This window comes from Oncorhynchus keta, chromosome 23 (assembly GCF_023373465.1).
Source record: "Oncorhynchus keta strain PuntledgeMale-10-30-2019 chromosome 23, Oket_V2, whole genome shotgun sequence".
Taxonomy (NCBI): Eukaryota; Metazoa; Chordata; class Actinopteri; order Salmoniformes; family Salmonidae; genus Oncorhynchus; species Oncorhynchus keta.
Window position 1 is genome coordinate 39,310,284 of NC_068443.1, and position 21,902 is coordinate 39,332,185.

At 41.2% G+C, this 21,902-nt stretch overlaps 1 protein-coding gene across 5 annotated transcripts in view; it reads left to right on the top strand.

Moving 5' to 3' along the window:
• LOC118402301 (ATP-dependent zinc metalloprotease YME1L1-like) overlaps window positions 1-13,990 on the top strand; it is a 46,815-nt gene extending 32,825 nt beyond the window's left edge. For 4 of the 5 annotated variants that reach the window (XM_052477198.1, XM_052477197.1, XM_052477199.1 and 1 more), the window contains 10 exons: window positions 530-682; window positions 888-1,020; window positions 1,486-1,548; window positions 1,680-1,792; window positions 2,729-2,884; window positions 5,873-6,024; window positions 6,312-6,438; window positions 8,122-8,195; window positions 9,628-9,714; window positions 10,140-13,990. In XM_052477198.1, coding sequence (XP_052333158.1) covers window positions 530-682; window positions 888-1,020; window positions 1,486-1,548; window positions 1,680-1,792; window positions 2,729-2,884; window positions 5,873-6,024; window positions 6,312-6,438; window positions 8,122-8,195; window positions 9,628-9,714; window positions 10,140-10,283 — 1,202 coding nt within the window. In that variant the 3' untranslated portion in view covers window positions 10,284-13,990. The remainder of the gene's footprint in view (window positions 1-529; window positions 683-887; window positions 1,021-1,485; window positions 1,549-1,679; window positions 1,793-2,728; window positions 2,885-5,872; window positions 6,025-6,311; window positions 6,439-8,121; window positions 8,196-9,627; window positions 9,715-10,139) is intronic. The other variant, XM_035800393.2, reaches the window with a different exon arrangement.
• Window positions 13,991-21,902: the final 7,912 nt, after the last annotated feature.

The following is a 21,902-nucleotide window of genomic DNA, read 5'->3' on the forward strand; positions in this document are numbered from 1 at the left end:
CTGCAGTGTGCGCAAACCTGGTCAAGAACTTCAGGAAATGTATGATCTCTGTAATTGCAAACGAAGGTTTCTGTACCAAATATTAAGTTCTGCTTTTCTGATGTATCCAATACTTATGTCATGCAATAAAATGCAAATTAATTACTTAGAAATCATACAATGTGATTTTCTGGATTTTTGTTTTAGATTCTGCCTCTCACAGTTGATGTGTACCTATGATAAAAATTACAGACCACTACATGCTTTGTAAGTAGGAAAACCTGCAAAATCGGCAGTGTACCAAATATATGTTCTCCCCACTGTACGTAAATGCATACATACATACACACACACTCTCATCATATGCTGCTGCTACTCTGTTATTTATTCTTACTCTTATCTATTCTGATGGCTAGTCACTTTATCTCACAGCTAGTTGCATATCTTATTGTTTACTTCCACATTGGATTTCAGTCTTTTATGCAGTAATACAATATGAATAATTTATGTTTGTTTATAGCTTGTACACTCTCTCTCTCTCTCTCTGTAGGGATCTTGCTGGTTGGCCCCCCTGGCACTGGGAAGACTCTGTTGGCCAGAGCCGTAGCTGGAGAGGCCGACGTCCCCTTCTATTACGCCACCGGTTCGGAATTTGATGAGATGTTTGTGGGGGTTGGAGCCAGTCGCATCAGGAACCTTTTCAGTGAGTCCCATCTCATCTTCAAGTCTCAACCTAGTCTTCAACCCTGAACCTAATAATGTACTTTTCCCAGTTAAATAAAAAAAAAAAAAAAAACTGGTTGCGAAAATGTTTACAAGCTAGATGATATTGTGTCATAATTGATCAACCATACGTTTGAGACCCTGCCCTAGACAACCCAATCTCTCTATACATTACTTGTCTGCAGGGGAAGCTAAAGCCAACGCCCCATGCGTGATCTTCATTGATGAGTTGGACAGCGTCGGAGGGAAGAGAATCGAGTCTCCCATGCACCCTTACTCCAGACAGACCATCAACCAGCTACTGGCTGAGATGGACGGGTATGTTTTCTTCTGGGTTGTGTTCAATGACAATATACACTACCATTCAAAGTTTGGGGTCACTTAGAAATGTCCTTGTTTTTGAAAGAAAAGCACTTTTTTTTTGTCCATTAAAATGACATCAAATTGATCAGAAATACAGTGTAGACATGTTAATGTTGTAAATGTCTACACTGTATTTCTGATCAATTTGATGTTATTTTAATGGACAAAAAAATAGCTTTTCTTTCAAAAACAAGGAAATTAATAAGTGACCCCAAAATGTTGTGTGTGTGTGTATATCTTTAAAACGGAGTGAAATAGAGATCTTCTAACTGAATTTGTCCAATAAGAACACAGATTCTTTCTGGCAAAATGTATTGCACTGTTGTGCCATACTGAACACTACCGTGGTGTAGCACCGCTGTTACTTTCTGTGGGGAGAAACCTGACTTCCCTTAACCTTGTCAAGTTTGTCGCCCGCAGGTTCAAACCAAATGAAGGGGTCATCATCATCGGGGCGACAAACTTCCCTGAGGCTTTGGATAAGTATGTTAAGCTTTGTTCATCTCATAATATTACACAATCACAGGGCCTGTGTATTAGTTTACATAAGTACAGAATGGCTTGCCATGTTAAGATGAACTTAGGCTCTCCCTCCTAACTGTCGCCCCCTCTAGCGCTCTGATTAGGCCGGGACGTTTTGACATGCAGGTCACTGTCTCCAAACCAGACGTGAAAGGACGCACAGAAATCCTCAACTGGTATTTAAGGAAGATCAAAGTAGACCCTGGTACGTGAGCAACATCCATTTTTTATTTATTGAACCTTTATTTGAGTAGGCAAATCAGTTAAGAACAAATTCTTATTTACAATGAAGGCCTACACCGACCAAACCCTGACGGCGCTGGGCCATTTGGGCGCCGCCCTATTGGACTCCCAATCACGACCAGACGTGATACAGCCTGGAATCAAACCAGGGACTGTAGTAACGCCCCTTGCACTGAGATGCAGTGCCATAGAACGCTGCACCACTTGGGAGCAAATATATATATACGTGTGATCTGTGTTGGCCATAGCTTGAGTCTATTGCTAATGAGCACCTGCTTCACACAAGTGAATCTGCTTGGCTAAATGCTAATAGATACTGTAAATGCAAATAGACTATGACTATATGAGAATCTGTAGTGGTAACATGCTAATAGATTATATTATTGTTTTGTGCTCCCGAGTGGCGCAGCGGTCTAAGGCACTGCATCTCAGTGCTAGAGGCGTCACTACAAACCCAGGTTTAATTCCAGGCTGTATCACAACCGGACGTGATTGGGAGTCCCATAGGGCGGCGCACAATTGGCCCAGCATCGTTAGGGTTTGGCCAGGGTAGGCCGTCATTGTAAATAAGAATTTATTCTTAACTGGCTTGCCTAGTTAAATTTAAAAAACTAAAAATAGACTATGGCTACTTGCAAATGGCTACATTTTTAAATAGACTACGGTGACATGCCATTTGGATACATGCTAATAGAATATGGCTACAAGCTAAAGGCTACCAACTAAAAGACAATGGTTATAAAATAATCTGCACTGGCAACATGCTAAATAGACTATGGCTACATGCTAATAGATTGCTATATGAGAATCTGCAATGGTAACATGCTAGTAAGTCACACTGTAGTTGACCTAGCTTAGCTGTCACTGTTCCTGCTAACGACCTGGCTTCCTCATGCAGACATCGAGGCTGGGATCATCGCCAGGGGCACAGTGGGCTTCTCCGGGGCCGACCTGGAGAACCTGGTGAACCAGGCAGCTCTGAAAGCGGCGGTGGATGGCAAAAACATGGTGACCCTCAAAGAGCTAGAGTTTGCCAAGGACAAGATCCTCATGGGTGAGCACTGCTGTAGGAATAGGGAGAAAATAGAAATATACCCCCTTAATCACAAATCTGCCCTTACCCCTAGGCACTTGTTTAGATCTGAGAGGATTAGATAAGTGTAATCTATATGGTGGTAGCCCGTCTTAGGCCAAGTGGAATTGGCACCGTATTGCCTACACCTTACATGGAACCAAAACCGTCTGCGCGCAAGCGCCATCGTGCATAAATGTATTTTGTCCCCCCACACCAAACGCGATCACGACACACAGGTTAAAATATCAAAACAAACTCTGAACCAATTACATTAATTTGGGGACAGGTCAAAAAACATTAAACCTTATGGCAATTTAGCTAGCTTGTACTTGCTAACTAATTTGTCCTCTTTAGCTAGCTTACTGTTGCTTGCTAATTTGTCCTGGGATATAAACATTGAGTTGTTATTTTACCTGAAATGCACAAGGTCCTCTACTCCGATAATTAATCCACACATAAAACAGTCAACCAAATCGTTTCTAGACATCTCTCCTCCTTCTAGGCTTTTTCTTCTCTTGACTTTATATTGCGATTTTCAAATTTCATAAATGAGGTGCATTACCGCCACCGACCTCGTTCGTCTTTCAGTCACACACCTTGGTATAACCAATGAGGAGATGGCACGTCGGTACCTGCTTCTATAAACTAATGAGGAGATGGGAGAGGCAGGACTTGCAGCGCGATCTGCGTTAGAAATAGAACTGACTTCTATTTTTTCCCTTGGCAACACAGACGCTCGTTGGCACACTCGTGCAGTGTGGGTGCAATAATTGAATAACATAGATTTCTACATTTATTTTGCAAAACTCGCGCACGTGACACGAGCGGTGTAGTCAGCCTGTTGGCCTCGGAAACCCAGGCTTCTCAGAGGAAGGTCCGAAATTGTTTTCAAAAGTCTTCAACCACCCAAGCCATAGACTCACTCTGCTACTGTCCGGCAAATGGTACCGGATCATCGGTTCTCGGACCAGCAGGCTCTGAAACAGCATCTAACTCCATGCCAAAAGACTGCTAAATAGCCATAATACTGCTAAATAGTTGATTAAATGGTTACACTGACTATTTACGTTGACCCTATCTTGCACAGACTCTATGCACAGTCACAAGACTATTGGAAGTTGGAAGTTTACATACACCTTAGCCAAATACATTTAAACCCTGTTTTTTTTATTTTTTTTTAATGTTTTTTTTTACAATTCCTGACATTTAATCCAAGTAAAAATTCATTGTTTTAGGTCAGTTAGGATAAACACTTTATTTTAAGAAGGTGAAATGTCAGAATAATATTAGAGAGAATAATTTATTTCAAGCTATTATTTATTTCATCACATTCCCAGTGGGTAACAAGTTTACATGCACTCAATTAGTATTTGGTAGCATTGCCTTTAAATTCTTTAACTTGGGTCAAACGTTTCGAGTAGCCTTCCACAATAAGTTGGGTGAATTTTGTCCCATTCCTCCTGACAGAGCTGGTGTAACTGAGTCAGGTTTTGAGGCCTCCTTGCTCGCACACACTTTTTCAGTTTTGTCCACAAATTTTCAATAGGATTGAGGTCAGGGCTTTGTGATAGCCATTCCAATACCTTGACTTTGTTGTCCTTAAGCCATTTTGCCACATCAGAAATACCTTATTTACATAAGTATTCAGACCCTTTGCTATCAGACTCGAAATTGAGCTCAGGTGCATCCTGTTTCCATTGCTCATCCTTGATGTTTCTACCACTTGATTTGGAAACGCACACACCTGTCTATATAAGGTGCCACAGTTGACAGTGCATGTCAGAACAAAAACCAAGCCATGAGATCGAAGGAATTGTCTGTAGAGCTCTAAGACAGGATTGTGTCGAGGCACAGATCTGGGGAAGGGTACATAAAACATGTCTGCAGCATTGAAGATCCAAGAACACAGTGGCCTCCATCATTCTTAAATGAAAGAAATTTGGAACCACCAAGACTCTTCCTAAAGCTGGCCACTTTAGGAAATTGAGGGAGAAGGGCCTTGGTCAGGGAGGTGACCAAGGCAGAGCACCAGAGTTCCTCTGTGGAGGAGGGAGCATCTTCCAGAAAGACAACCATCTCTGCAGCACTCCACCAATCAGGCTTTTATGGTAGAGTGGCCAGACGGAAGCCACTCCCAGTAAAAGGCACATGACAGTCCACTTGGAGTTTGTCAAAAAGCACCGAAAGACTCTCAGACCATGAAAAACAAGTTTCTCTGGTCTGATGAAACCAAGATTGAACTCTTTGGCTTGAATGCCAAGTGTCACGTCTGGAGGAAACCCTGCACCATCCCTACGGTAAAGCGTGGTGGTGGCAGCATCATGCTGTGGGGGTGTTTTTCAGCGGCTGGTAGACATGTCAGGATCATGGGAAAGATGAACGGAGCAAAATACAGAGAGATCCTTGATGAAAACCTGCATCAGAGCGCTCAGGACCTCAGACTGGGGCAAAGGTTCACCTTCCAACAGGACAACGACCCTAAGCACACAGCCAAGATGACGCAGGAGTGGCTTCGGGACAAGTCTCTGAATATCCTTGAGTGGCCCAGCTAGAGCCCGGACTTGAACCTGATCAAACATCTCTGGAGAGATCTGAAAATAGCTGTGCAGCGACAAACGCTACCCATCCAAAGCGAGACACGGACCAAAGTTCTTCAACAAAGTACTTAAAAAAAGTAAACAGAAGGAAATGCACTGTATATGTGCTCCTAATTGGAAACAGCATTTCTACTTAGAGCCAATCAAATGTGAGCGCTGGATGCCACTGACTCTGACCACTCCCATTCAAAATATAAATCCAAACCTGAATTGTGCCCAGACTTCCAATAGTTGAGTGAACGAGATGGGACTACATACACCTATACAATCCTCTCGGACCTTCCTATGGGTTTATTTGGCATTCAGGGACCGAATGGCTTTGATCAGGAAATCAAGTGATTTATCTCTATCCATCTCTTCCCTCCCACAGGCCCAGAGAGGAGGAGTGTGGAAATTGACAAGAAGAACAAGGAGATCACAGCGTACCATGAGTCTGGCCACGCTATCGTGGCGTACTACACCAAGGACGCCATGCCCATCAATAAGGCCACCATCATGCCCAGAGGTCCTTCCCTGGGTCATGTAAGTAAGACTGGAAATAGGGAAATTGAAATATATAGGAAACAAGATGGGTAGTGAACATAACATGGTTAGACTAATTTTATACTGGTTTCTTATATGAAGGCTATGACACAGAAATAAACCACATTTCTGGTGAGCATGCCAATATAATAATGCTTAATTCCCCCTGGGTTTATGTCTTGCAAATGAAATCATTGTTTTTTTTATGTTTTTAGAATCGTCAAATTGAAGTGGTTGGTTTCGTTCGCTGCCAGGCCTCACTCCTCTTCCCCCACTGTTCATCCTAGGTGTCTATGCTCCCGGAGGATGACCGCTGGAGCGAGACGCGTGCTCAGTTGCTGGCCCAGATGGATGTCAGCATGGGAGGCCGCGTGGCAGAGGAAATCATATTTGGCAATGAGTTCATTACCACTGGTATGCAGGGGGATGTAGCGTTGGAGTAGGAGGGCAATTAGAGTACAGAGTTACAGTATACACCTAGCACAGTACTGTAGAACAATAAGCATTTTCCAGAAAACAGGATGGTGCATCCCGGTGTCGTGCTATGCCGGATTAATTGATATGACATGCTATTCTATAAAATAATTTCTCCGTAATTAATATCACCTGATTGAGCTAATCATGTAAATGTTTTTTTTATTTATAGAGCTGTTATCTTCCGTATAAACTCTTAAAGACCTAGTAATATTTTACATCAATAGCAGTCAATATTAATCGTCACCTTAATTCAGTCTCATCTGAAAGTTGTAAATTCTTAGTTATTTGCACGAACCCTGGCTAACAATTTGAATCAGCAATACAACATTTTGTTTAATTATTTATTTACTAAATAACTAACTAATCACACAGAATTACACATACACATAATTAAATCATAACTTGATTACAAATGACGTCATAAAGGAAAACGTCCTTAGCGGGCGGAACAGATATGACCGCTTGTTACACAAAAGAAAAGGGTCTGGGTTGAGTGAAGGAGCAGGAAGACTGAGGAACACAGGGAAGAAGCTGTGCTATCGTAAATGCAGTATCTTATGCATTCTAAATGACCGCCCATTTGGAAAAGGAAAATGCAATCAATATTTACTCTGAGCTGCGCTTCGGTAGGTTGGTGGTAGATGGAAGGCCGTGTTGCCAAGCCGAGTCCTTTGAAGAATGTCTCTGGTTGTCAATTGGATACGTTGTAGTAACATCGTTGTCTTTTCCTTCCTAACATGCGGTTGCTAACTCAACGGCTAGGAGGTATCACTTCTGTTGTGAATAAGAGTTCTAAGTTCATACCATTCGCAACCAAAACTCACGCTGATGTTGGCTTCGTTCTGTAGTTATTATCTGAACCATTCTGACATAGGACCGTCGTCCTACATCCCCGGAACAGGAAGTTCTATTGTCATCGAGGCTTTATATAGGAAGGGAGAACAGGGGTGTTTCATAGTTACCTCTGTCTCTTCATGTGGGTGGGCCACTGAGTGAGCAGCCCTATCTTATAAAAACCCACATCTCCCATTTTAGAAGCTAAAATCACATTTCATCCCATCACAAATAATTTCATATTCAAACATTTAAATTGAACAACAATTCCATGTGAATCCGATAACTCTGATGTGTAGACTTTCCACTGTAGAGTTTGTCATCTTATCATTGAATGTCTCAGATGACAACCGAACTGACATATTCATTAAGTACCACCGCAGATGTTCAATTGTTCGGATTACCAGAATATAGTTCATTTCCTCCCACCTTCTGATGTTCCCAGAATCTCTATGTTAACCAAGGCTTTTGCAAATGTAACCTCAGTAGGGTAGGGGTAATCCTGGCATCCAAATGTAAAATAAATAACAAGTTTTAGTGATTGATGATATGGTCATATAGCTGACACTTTTATCCAAAGTGACTTACAGAATTGTGGAACATTGACAGTGACACATATGTTTTCAGTATATGTGACCCATGCAGGAATCGAACCCAGGTCCTTACTGTTGCCAGCACCATGCTCTGACTCACTGAGCCATTGGTATCTTTTATCCCGTTAATAATCTTCCAAGAGTCCAAGACTAAACAAAATATATGAAATACATGTTCATCTTTTTTTTTTAGGGGCATCAAGTGATTTTGATGCTGCCACCAAAATTGCAAGAATGATGGTGACCAGATTTGGAATGTGTGAGAGGGTAAGTTATGTTTGTTTGGGAAAGAGGAAATGAATTAATGTCTTATACTGCATGAGCAAAGGCCTGCTGTTTGTGTTGTATGCCTGTCAATACTTACTACCTAGTGTGGAACCTTCACAAAGATCTATCTCTGTTTCTTAATTCAATGAGCTTCATTGGCATAAAATGGTAACCACCCTATGTTGCAGCACTACATACAGTGCATTCAGAAAGTATTCAGACCCCTTTTCCACATTTTGTGGAATGTCCTTAAATGTCCTTATCAATCTACACATAATAACCCATAATGACAAAGTGAAAACACGTTTTTAGAAATGTTTGCAAATGTATATTTTTAAACAATTAAAATAAATAAATACCTTATTTACATAAGTATTCAGACCCTTTGCTATGAGACTCAAAATTGAGATCAGGTGCATTCGGTTTCCATTAATCATCCTTGAGATGTTTGTACAACTTCATTGGAGTCCATCTGTGGTAAATTCAATTGATTGGACATGATTTGGAAAGGCACACACCAGTCTGTATAAGGTCCCCCAGTTGACAGTTCATGTCAGATCAAAAACCAAGCCACGAGGTCGAAGGAATTATCCGTAGCCCCCCGAGACAGAATTGTGTCGAGGCACAGATCTGGGGAAGGGTACATAAAACATGTCTGCAGCATTGAAGGTCCCCAAGAACACAGTGGCCTCCATCATTCTTAAATGGAATATGTTTAGAACCACCAAAAGCTGGCCTGGCCAAACCGAGCAATTGGGGGAGAGCACACAGACAAGACAGATGTGCCAAGCTTGTTACACCATACCCAAGAAGATTCGAGGCTGTAATCGCTGCAAAAGGTGCTTCAACAAAGTACTGAGTAAAGGGTCTGAATACTTATGTATGTGATATTTCTGTTTTTTTATTTATACATTTGCAAAAATGTCTAAACCTGTTCTTGCTTTGTCATTATGGGGTATTGTGCGTAGGTTGATGGTGGGGGGGGGGGACTATATTATTCATTTTAGAATAAGGCTGTAACGTAACAAAATGTGGAAAAAGTCAAGGGGTCTGAATACTTTCCGAATGCACTGTATATATTGTGACAGTATATCTTTCTCTTTTTTTTTCTTTTTTTTACCCCCTTTTCATGGTATCCAATTGTTAGTAATTGCTATCTTGTCTCATCGCTACAACTCCCGTACGGGCTCAGGAGAAAGCCATGTGTCCTCCGAAACACAACCCAACCAAGCCACACTGCTTCTTAACACAGCGTGCCTCCAACCCGGAGTGTCGGAGGAAACACTGGCTACCTTGGTTAGTGCGCACTGCGCCCGGCCCGCCTGGGCGCGAACCCAGAGTCTCTGGTGGCCCTAGACCACTGCGCCACCCAGGAGGCCACCATATCTTTCTCACTCACTCACACTCACACTCTCTCTCACCTGTGTTGTAGCTGGGTGTCATGACCTATGCCGACCAAACGAAACAGAGCCCGGAGACACAGGCTGCCATCGAACATGAAGTCAGGATACTTTTAAAGGTAAGTTTCCACATACATCGTCCTTCCAAGACCCTGATTTGGTGCGCTTTGTCTTGTGGTTGCATCACCGCCTGGTATGGCAACTGCTCGGCATCTGACCGCAAGGCGCTGCAGAGGGTAGTGTGTACGGCCCAGTACATCACTGGGGCCAAGCTTCCTACTGTCCAGGACCTCTATACCAGGCGGTGTCAGAGGAAGGCCCTAAAAATTGTCAAAGACTCCAGCCACCGTAGTCATAGACTGTTTCCTCTGCTACCCCACGGCATGTGCTGCTGGAGCGTCAAGTCGTCAAATGTATTTTTAGCTATCCCATGAGTGTCTGCGAACTATCAGACAGATCAGTGCAGACAGCTGATGTGAGACAATGCCCCTAGCTGTGTCAAAATAATTTCCTGACTTTTCTGGTGGTTTGTGTGGTCTTCCAGGATTCGTACGAGCGGGCCAGGGCGCTCCTCAAGTCTCACGCCAAGGAGCACAAGAACCTGGCCACCGCCCTGCTGCAGTACGAGACGCTGGATGCCAAAGAGATCAAGATGGTACTGGAGGGCAAGGCCCTAGAGATCAGATGAGACTTCAAGGGTGGAGGCGTCACTCTGTTTATTGGGGAGATCGGGATGGGGTGGGGAGTGGAGACAAAATATGGCTGTGGATTAGGGTAGGGAAGCGTAGGAACTGTTGGCACTGGCTTTTTGGAAGGTGTTGGAACGTAAATATATGAAAATCAAGGTTTCAAGATAGGATCATTTTTTTATGTAAAATATGCACGCTAACTACGCACACAGTCTTATCTTCCTGTTAATGTCTGGATAGTTGTTAGGATCCTTAATGTCGATAAAAAGGAGGATTGTGGGATTTCCCTTCAAATTGGTAGGGGCAATCAGCAGTTGCTGCATCCAATTTGGGATTTATAAATTAATGATATGTACCCATTTGATTCTTGAAGAATATAACTTGTAAATGCCTCATGACTTTAGTTCAACTGTCGTACCCCATCAGAACCCAAAATATAAGCTTGTATTACGGCAATGTTTGTAAACAAACTAAATGTAAACAAACACTGTAAAGCCTAAAAATCGCCAGATTTACACATTTTAGTTTGAATGTATCCCATTGTCATATGACCTCTTTTTCAATGTACCCTGTTGTGTGTGTGTGCACATGTGTATGTGTGTTGAATGTTTTATGGCTAGTAAGTCCAAGTCCAGTGAGTCCATGCCCTGTCTCCTCAGAATTGTCTCTACCTGAGACTGTCAATCATGTATTTGTAATAAGGAATCTGATTCCCCCTAAATAGTCTAACAACTTTTCCCAGGTTTACCAATATTCCCAGGTTTGTCTGAGCCTTGTGTGCTAGTTGCCGTTTCGAAGATGGCCTTTTGGGAATGTACATGTACCCGGAGTAGGGACTCTTTTGGACTTGAGCCACAATTCAAATGTTGTCTTAGCACTTTGGTCAGTCTGAACACTTACTCTATGTATTTACGTTATCAAATATGTCAATGCTGTGTGTATATATATAGATGGGAGTGCTGCTGTGCTTTGAAATTATGCTTTTATTCACTTCATACTCAACGTTGGCAAATTAAGCTGCGACAGGCCATTGGATTCTGTTTTTTGATCAGATTAGGTCATCTATTTAGTATGAAATACCTTAAAGTTATCCGGTTTCTAGGTCTAAACAATTGTAACGGTTAAACCTAAGAGACCCTGCAACTCCTCATATCCTGGTTCACTCCCCACTACTGATGTGTACTCTCTATTCACAGCTGTCTCTCTAGCATTGCTTGAGTAGATCTGTGAATCTGTTTTTTTTACATTTCCTCACTTTGAATGGTTTTAAGCACAGTAGCTCAGAACCTCACAGTGTAAGCAAGGACCGTCATACTAATTTGCTGACGTGTAGGCCTATAAGGAAAACGGTCAAATGCATCTGTAGACAATCGACTCAATCGCTTCAACAATGCAGTATCTCCATCTTTGGTGAGAATGAACAGTTTTTACAGAATGCTTTAGGCAAGAATATTGAACTCCTTTTGAAATAATGTTGAGTTGGAAGCGTTAAGATTGTGATACAATGGAGGTTGAAAGCCATACCTTTTAGGATGTAATGTTCTTTTAGAGGCAAAGTTTATTATGTCTTGCAAAAGTATTCATACTCCTTGGTTTTCTTCATGTTTTTAATTGTAATTTTTTGTCAACAATCTACACTAAATAGTAAAATGTCAAGTGGAAGAATATATATTTTTTAAGATTGATAGAAATTAAATAACTAAAATGTACACATTGAGTATACAAAACATTAAGGACACCGGCTCTTTCCATGACAGACTGACCAGGTGAATCCAAGTGAAAGATATGATCCCTTATTGATGTCAGTTGTTATATCCACTTCAGTCAGTGTAGATGAAGTGGAGGAGACCGGTTAAAGAAGTATTTTTTTAAACATGTGTGCTATTCAGAGGGTGAATGGGCAAGACAAAATATTTCCGTTGAACAGGGTATGGTAGTAGGTGCCAGGCACACTGGTTTGTGTCAAGAACTGCACCACTGCTGGGTTTTTACACTCAACAGTTTCCCGTACTTACCAAGAATGGTCCACCACCCAAAGGACATCCAGCTAACTTGACACAACTGTTGTAAGCATTTGAGCCAACATTGGCCAGCATCCCTGTGGAACGCTTTCGACACCTTGTAGAGTCCATGCCCCGACGAATTTACATTGTTCAATTCGTACGGGGGGTGGGACAACTCAATATTAGGAAGGTGTCCTTAATCATTTGTACACTCGGTGTATGTTAGAAACACATTTGGCAGTGACTACAGCTGTGAGCCTTCTTGGGTAAGTCTCTAAGAGCTTTACACATCTGGATTGTGCAATATTAGCCCATTATTATTTTTAGAATTCTTAAAGCTCTGTCAAGATGTTGGGACTCATGGCTAGACAAAAATGTTAGTCTTGCCATAGATTTTAAATCAGATTTAATTCAAAACTGTAACTTGGCCACTCAGGTACATTCCCTGTCTTCTTGGTAGGCAACTAGATTTGTGTTGTAGGTTATTTTCCTGCTTTAATGGTGAATTCCTCTCCCAGTGACTGCTGTAAAGCAGACTGAAGCAGGTTTTCCTATAGGATTTTACCTGTGCTTAGCACCATCCCATTTCTTTTTATCCTGAAAAAACTATTTGCCGACGTCAAGCTTACCCATACCATGATGCAGCCACCACCATGCTGGAAAATAAGAAGGCAGTTAACTCAGCGATGTGTTGGATTTGCACCGAACATACGGCTTTGCAGTTAGGCCAAAAAGTGTGTTCCTTTGCCGTTTTTTTTTTCTTTTCAGTCATACTTTATTCTGTATATTTGTATTCTTCTTTTGACTCTGTCGTTTAAGTCATTATGTCGTCATTACAATGTTGCTGATCCATCCTCAGTTTTCTCCCATCACAGCCATTGAACTCTGTAACTGTTTTAAAATCACCAATTATCTCGGCTCAGGATATGACACAGATGCAGACAAAGGAGACAGTACAATACACAGAGTAGTTTATTAAACCACAGGAGGCAGGCAAAGGACAGAGATATTCAATGTCTGATTTGTTATTGTTACCCATCTTCCAATCGCTGCCCTTCTTTATGAAGCTTTCAAAAAGCTCCCTGGTCTTTGAAGTTGAATCTGTTGCTTGAAATTCAATACTTGACTTGGGGACCTTACTGATGTTGTATGTATCGGGTACAGCGGAAGGGTTAGTCATCCAAAAATCTGGTCAACTCCTATTATTTCACACAGTGAGTCCATGTAACTTTATTATGTGATTTGTTAAGCCACATTTTACTCCTGAACTAATTTAGGCTGAATACTGATAAAATGAATATATTTTTGTTCTCATTTTTATTTATCTTAAAAATAAATAAACACACACACACACACACACACACACACACACACATATATATATTATATATATATATATAATCTTCCACTTTGACATTACAGAGTAGATTGTTGGGCAACAATTCCAATTTATTTTACACCCCCCCAAAAAATGTGAAGAAATCCGAGGGGTCTTAACTTTTGCAAGGCACTGTACCTACTGTGTACCCATTCCCAAGTGTATAACCAGTATCATTATGTGTAGGCCAATACGTACATTTGAGTTTTTCTTGCCAAAGTAACACATTTTGAGCTCTCAATGATATGACAGACGTTGGAGGAATTTTTTGTGCAGCTCAAATAAATAAATGAACAGAAATGTAATAAACTAAACCCTACTATAATATTAACTGTGGTTTGTGGTTGGTTATCTGTTTGATTTACACAACTTTCCTGACATCAGAATTATGCATGTTCAACTTCAGTGTAGTTGCTACATGCTCAAAAAATGCTTGCCAGGAGATTCTGAACGTTGATACATAACCAGCTAACGGTTTGAGTAAAACGACAGCACCCAAGGTAAGTCGGAAATCAGCAAAACTAGATTTTTAATTTTTTTTTATATTAAAATAACATTTCTGAAAATGAGCATAACTTTAACTAAATGTCCCAATGTACTAGCCGGTGCAAACATTTGCACCGGTGTAAATAAACTGATAGAATCCGAATTTTAGGTAACGTAGTCTCTGTATTTTTAATACAGTATGCCCAATATTTTTTGTTTTAATGTTTATTTGGATAGTGAAGCAAAAACATTTAATTTGGCTCTACAGTATACTCCAGCATTATGGATTTGGAATCACATTTTTTATATTAGGCAGAATATCACCTTTGACTCAAAAGACACCGTTCATTATTTACATTTAATTTATATTGGATAATAACAACACGATAACAAGACTCCCAGCAGCCTTGTTTAGTGAATTTATCATACTTCCCTCAGAGCACAGATACACACTCCCCAAGTTTAAAATGAACAGGTCTATACTGTCCTTCACTACAGATGCTACCATCGTTGTCAATAACCTGTAGTAGCAATGTGTGCCGTCTACATATAGCTGTAAAAACTGTTGTTTTTTGGTCATGTGATCATGTTTTTATTACTTGCTGCAAAGTTAATTGCCCCTAGGGGACAATAATATACCCCTCTACTATTTTTAATGTTGATATATTTAAAATGGCAGTTAAGTGGTGTTTGTTTCCGAAACAAAAAAACTTTTTAAAGAGAATCTTGTTATTTTTCCACTTAGTTGGAGTTACTACCGGCAACTTATTTTGGAGATATATACATGTGAAATCGGAAGTTTACATACACCTTAACTAAATACATTAAACTCCGATTTTCACAATTCCTGACATTTAAGCTGAGTAAAAATTCCCTTTTTTAGGTCAGAATAATAGTAGAGAGAATGATTGATTTATTTCAGCTATTATTTATTTCATCACATTCCCATTGGGTCAGAAATGTACTACACTCAATTAGTATTTGGGAGCATTGCCTTTACATTGTTTAACTTGGGTCAAACGTTTCGGGTAGCCTTCCACCACCTTCCCACAATAATTTTGTCCCATTCCTCCTGACAGAGCTGGTGTAAATAAGTCAGGTTTGTAGGCCTCCTTGCTCGCCCATGCTTTTTCATTTCTGCCCACAAATTTTCTATAGGATTGAGGTCAGGGCTTTGTGATGGCCACTCCAATAACTTGACTTTGTTGTCCTGAAGACATTTTGCCACAACTTTGGAAGTATGCTTGGGGTCATGGTTAATTTCGAAGACCCATTTGCAACCAAGCTTTAACTTCCTGCCTGATGACTTGAGATGTTGCTTCAACATAGACACATAATTTTCCTACCTCACGATGCCATCTATTTTGTGAAGTGCACCAGTCCCTCCTGCAGCAAAGCACCCCGACAACATGATGCTGCCACCCCCCTGCTTCATGGTTGGGATGGTGTTCTTCGGCTTGCAAGACTCCCTCTTTTTCCTCCAAACATAACGATGATCATTATGGCCAAACAGTCCTGTTTTTGTTTCATCAGACCAGAGGACATTTCTCCAAAAAGTACAAACTTTTGTCCCCATGTGCAGTTGCAAACTGTAGTCTGGCTTTTTTCTGGTGGTTTTAGAATAGTCCTTGCTGAGCAGCCTTTCAGGTTATGTCAATATAGGACTCGTTTTACTGTGGATATAGATACTTTTGTACTTGTTTCCTCCTGCATCTTCACAAGGTCCTTTGCTGTTGTTCTGGGATTTATTTGCACTTTTCTCACCAGAGTACGTTCATCTCTAGGAGACAGAATGCGTCTCCTTCCTGAGAGGTATGACGGCTGCGTGGTCCCATGGTGTTTATACTTGCGTACTATTGTTTGTACAGATGAACGTGGTACCTTCAGGCATTTGGAAATTGCGCCCAAGGATGAACTAGACTTGTGGAGGTCTATAATTGTTTTTCTGAGGTCTTGGCTGATATCTTTTGATTTTCCCATGATGTCAAGCAAAGAGGCACTGAGTTTGAAGGTAGGCCTTGAAATACATCCACTGGTACACCTCCAATTGACTCAAATGATGTAACAGTTTTCTTGAGTCGAAGGAGAGGCGGACCAAAACGCAGCGTGGTTATTATTCATGGTTCTTTAATAAAGAAACTATACATGAATAGACAAACAAAACCAGAAATGTGAAAAACCAAAACAGCCCTATCTGGTGGAAACACAGATACAGGAACAATCACCCACAAAACCCAACACCAAACAGGCTACCTAAATATGGTTCCCAATCAGAGACAATGACTAACACCTGCCTCTGATTGAGAACCATATCAGGCCAAACACAGAAACAGACAAACTAGACACACAACATAGAATGCCCACTCAGATCACACTATGACCAAACAAAACATAGAAACATACAAAGCAAACTATGGTCAGGGTGTGTGTGACAAATGATGTCAGTTAGCCTATCAGAAGCTTTTAAATGACATCATTTTCTGGAATTTGCCAAACAGCACTGTCAGCACTGACCCACTGGAATTGTGAAATAATCTGTATGTAAACAATTGTTGGAAAAATTCCATGTGTCATGCACAAAGTAGATGTCCTAACCGACTTGCCAAAACTATAGTTTGCTAACAATACATTTGTGGAGTGGTTGAAAAACTAGTTTTAATGATTCCAACCTAAGTGTATGTAAACTTCCGACATCAACTGTAGTTAATGCAAGGTATTTGTATAATGTAGACTACACATGCAGAACGTGCATGCTAGACATACAATAACTTCCCAGAGGAGTTAGGAGTTATCAAGACAATAACAACGAGGATATATAAACTACTTCAATCAGATCACAAGGGGATCTCCCTTATTAACCAGTTGTAATTGTTGTACTTCATTATTAACCATACATCGTTGTTGAACCTGGTCATGACACAGTAACTGACAGATGCAATTCTATTGCCTTTTGGATAGGCTTGAGTGTCTTGTAAAGGAAAATCAGTCCTCTGTCTGACAGGATAGACAATCTGTGTTATACCAACTACCACCCGATGGGAGCTGTTATCTTAATAGTAGATGTTTGAGAGCCACTTTCATGTTGGGCTGATCTGTGAACTGGCAGCACATTCCCAGGTAGGAGAGGAATATTTCCTCACAGTCTGCATGTAAGTCTGTGAGGAAACATTCAGATCACAATGTGTCTTTTGATTGTCTACACGTGTCGCTAAAGCTGGTTAAAGGCACAGTCAACTTAGTGTATGTAAACTTCTGACCCACTGGAATTGTGAATTATAAGTGAAATAATCTGTCTGTAAACAATTGTTGGAAACATGACTTGTGTCATGCACAAGGTAGATGTCCTAACCGACTTTCCAAAGCTATAGTTTGTCAACAAGAAATTTGTGGAGTGGTTGAAAAAGGAGTTTTAATGTCTCCAACCTAAGTGTATGTAAACTTCCGACTTCAACTGTCAATGATAGGAGCACATCCTTGTGTCGCTCCCTCTTTGAACTATCGGCTGCCCGATTAACAAAATAACATTCTGTGTAACAATAAATCCATAGCACTTACAGCACAATAAAATATATACAAATTCATAGGTCTTTGTGAACTCTTGAAAAATGTAAATATGACAATTTAATTCACACAGTAACATTAATTTTGTTTATTCACGTTGTCATCACGCTGTCTTCACACCTCCCCTGGCATCAGTGACTTTAGGACTTCCATGAGAACATCTCTTCTTAGAGAAGATATGGTATGTGTGAACCTTGTGATAGCCCACAGATTGTCTGCCTCCCAGACAATGTAATAAATTGTCATTCAGTCATTATACTGGGCTTTGCATGCCAGCCAGTCACCTTCTCTCATTCTTACACTACAGCCGTCATTCATGGAAAACAAATGAAAAATCAAAGGGCCTATGCAGAGCATCAACTTTTTGTTGTTGCTGTTTTTACCGATGCCTGGAAAACACAACCAGATTATAATCGAATCAACAATATTTAAATGATAGGAGTGCACCCTTGTGTCTCTCTAACTGAACAGTGCAATAAATATATCAAAATTCATAGCCCTTTACAAACTCTTGAACAATCCAAACACGGCAATTTTATTCACACAGTAAAATTAATTTAACAAAAATTAATAAGCAGGCCTTTCGAATCGACCTGGCCGGGGTATCCTGGAAGGATATTGATCTCATCCCGTCAGTAGAGGATGCCTGGATATTTAAAAAAAATGCCTTCCTAACCATCTTAAATAAACATGCCCCATTCAAGAAATTTAGAACCAGGAACAGATATAGCCCTTGGTTCTCCCCAGACCTGACTGCCCTTAACCAACACAAAAACATCCTATGGCGTTCTGCATTAGCATCGAACAGCCCCCGTGATATGCAGCTGTTCAGGGAAGCTAGAAACCATTATACACAGGCAGTTAGAGAAGCCAAGGCTAGCTTTTTCAAGCAGAAATTTGCTTCCTGCAACACTAACTCAAAAAAGTTCTGGGACACTGTAAAGTCCATGGAGAATAAGAACACCTCCTCCCAGCTGCCCACTGCACTGAAGATAGGAAACACTGTCACCACTGATAAATCCACCGTTATTGAGAATTTCAAGAAGCATTTTTCTACGGCTGGCCATGCTTTCCACCTGGCTACTCCTACCCCGGTCAACAGCACTGCACCCCCAACAGCAACTCGCCCAAGCCGTCCCCATTTCTCCTTCTCCCAAATCCGTTCAGCTGATGTTCTGAAAGAGCTGCAAAATCTGGACCCCTACAAATCAGCCGGGCTAGACAATCTGGACCCTTTCTTTCTAAAATTATCTGCCGAAATTGTTGCCACCCCTATTACTAGCCTGTTCAACCTCTCTTTCGTGTCATCTGAGATTCCCAAAGATTGGAAAGCAGCTGTGGTCATCCCCCTCTTCAAAGGGGGGGACACTCTTGACCCAAACTGCTACAGACCTATATCTATCCTTCAATGCCTTTCTAAGGTCTTCGAAAGCCAAGTCAACAAACAGATTACCGACCATTTCGAATCTCACGATACCTTCTCTGCTATGCAATCTGGTTTCAGAGCTGGTCATGGGTGCACCTCAGCCACGCTCAAGGTCCTAAACGATATCTTAACCTCCATCGATAAGAAACATTACTGTGCAGCCGTATTCATTGATCTGGCCAAGGCTTTCGACTCTGTCAATCACCACATCCTCATCGGCAGACTCGACAGCCTTGGTTTCTCAAATGATTGCCTCGCCTGGTTCACCAACTACTTCTCTGATAGTTCAGTGTGTCAAATCGGAGGGTCTGCTGTACGGACCTCTGGCAGTCTCTATGGGGGTGCCACAGGGTTCAATTCTTGGACCGACTCTCTTCTCTGTATACATCAATGAGGTCGCCCTTGCTGCTGGTGAGTCTCTGATCCACCTCTACGCAGACGACACCATTCTGTATACTTCTGGCCCTTCTTTGGACACTGTGTTAACAACCCTCCAGGCAAGCTTCAATGCCATACAACTATCCTTCCGTGGCCTCCAATTGCTCTTAAATACAAGTAAAACTAAATGCATGCTCTTCAACCGATCGTTACCTGCACCTACCCGCCTGTCCAACATCACTACTCTGGACGGCTCTGACTTAGAATACGTGGACAACTACAAATACTTAGGTGTCTGGTTAGACTGTAAACTCTCCTTCCAGACCCATATCAAACATCTCCAATCCAAAGTAAAATCTAGAATTGGCTTCCTATTTCGCAACAAAGCATCCTTCACTCATGCTGCCAAACATACCCTTGTAAAACTGACCATCCTACCAATCCTCGACTTTGGCGATGTCATTTACAAAATAGCCTCCAATACCCTACTCAACAAATTGGATGCAGTCTATCACAGTGCAATCCATTTTGTCACCAAAGCCCCATATACTACCCACCATTGCGACCTGTACGCTCTCGTTGGCTGGCCCTCGCTTCATACTCGTCGCCAAACCCACTGGCTCCATGTCATCTACAAGACCCTGCTAGGTAAAGTCCCCCCTTATCTCAGCTCGCTGGTCACCATAGCATCTCCCACCTGTAGCACACGCTCCAGCAGGTATATCTCTCTAATCACCCCCAAAACCAATTCTTTCTTTGGCCGCCTCTCCTTCCAGTTCTCTGCTGCCAATGACTGGAACGAACTACAAACATCTCTGAAACTGGAAACACTTATCTCCCTCACTAGCTTTAAGCACAAACTGTCAGAGCAGCTCACAGATTACTGCACCTGTACATAGCCCACCTATGATTTAGCCCAAACAAATACCTCTTTCCCAACTGTATTTTATTTATTTATTTATTTTGCTCCTTTGCACCCCATTATTTGTATTTCTACGTTGCACATTCTTCCATTGCAAAACTACCATTCCAGTGTTTTACTTGCTATATTGTATTTACTTTGCCACCATGGCCTTTTTTGCCTTTACCTCCCTTCTCACCTCATTTGCTCACATCGTATATAGACTTGTTTATACTGTATTATTGACTGTATGTTTGTTTTACTACATGTGTAACTCTGTGTCGTTGTGTCTGTCAAACTGCTTTGCTTTATTTTGGCCAGGTCGCAATTGTAAATGAGAACTTGTTCTCAACTTGGCTACCTGGTTAAATAAAGGTGAAATAAATAAAAAAATAAAAAAATGTAATCTGTCTTTACACCTCTCCTGGCGTCAGTGACCCCAGGACTTCCATGGGAACGCCAGCCAGTGATGAGTATTATCACCGTTTCATCCTTCCACTACAGCAGTCATTTATAGAAAACAAATGAAAAATCAAAGAGCCTGTCATGTCAAATAGTGTCCCCCTGCAAAAAAAGTTTTTGGGTTCCCAGGACTGCCGAAACATTGCAAAAAATACTATCCAAAGATGTTTTGGGATTTAAATTGCAAGCTAATGTTACTTGTTTGCTTACATCAGCTAGGTAGCCATACAGTTTTGTTTAGCTAACATTAGCTAGCTAGCTAATTGTTTTTGTAGCTTTCAGTTTGTATATAACGTTAGCTGCACTTCAATGGCATGCCTTGAGGAGATGTTATTTTATCTTTCCAACCAGGTGAAGTACTATGAAGGCACCGCATGAACAACCATTTTTCAACAACAGTTTTCCATCTAGGTAGTTGGTCATCTATAGGTTGCTAGTTATACATGTAGTTATATGTCTGTCATTTTGAGGTATCTAGCTATAAGTTAACACTAATCAATCAAATGGATAGGTCTAAGCAATTATGGTAATTCCAACTGCCCTTAACTAGGTATCTTTGCTAGACAGACACACAGACAAAGAGAGAGGGGGAAGAGGGAGAAATAAAGGGTGAGAGTGAAAGAGAGAGGTGGGAAAAGCGTGAAAGACCGAGAGACATGGAGGAGAGAAACATAGAAAGTCATTAGTGCAAAATGACTTAGACTTGAGTATTTCAACAACTCTTGTCTTCAAACTTGTCAGGGAATCACATGTACCTACGGGGGAAGGATTGTCAGCCACACAGGAGGGTGATTTTCACTGAGGAGAAGGAGACCATGCTGACCATGCCGAGATGCATGTTGGCCATTTCAGAGTGAAGCACATGATTGCCAAAATCAACATACACTTCTTTTGGCATTGGATTGTCAAGGATATGGACAGCTGGGCAAGTGAAATAACAGTTTGTTTATCGATCACATTCTGAAATTATTATGATTTCAATGAATGTCATATCAGAGAGAAAACTATGTTTCAATTTGTCAC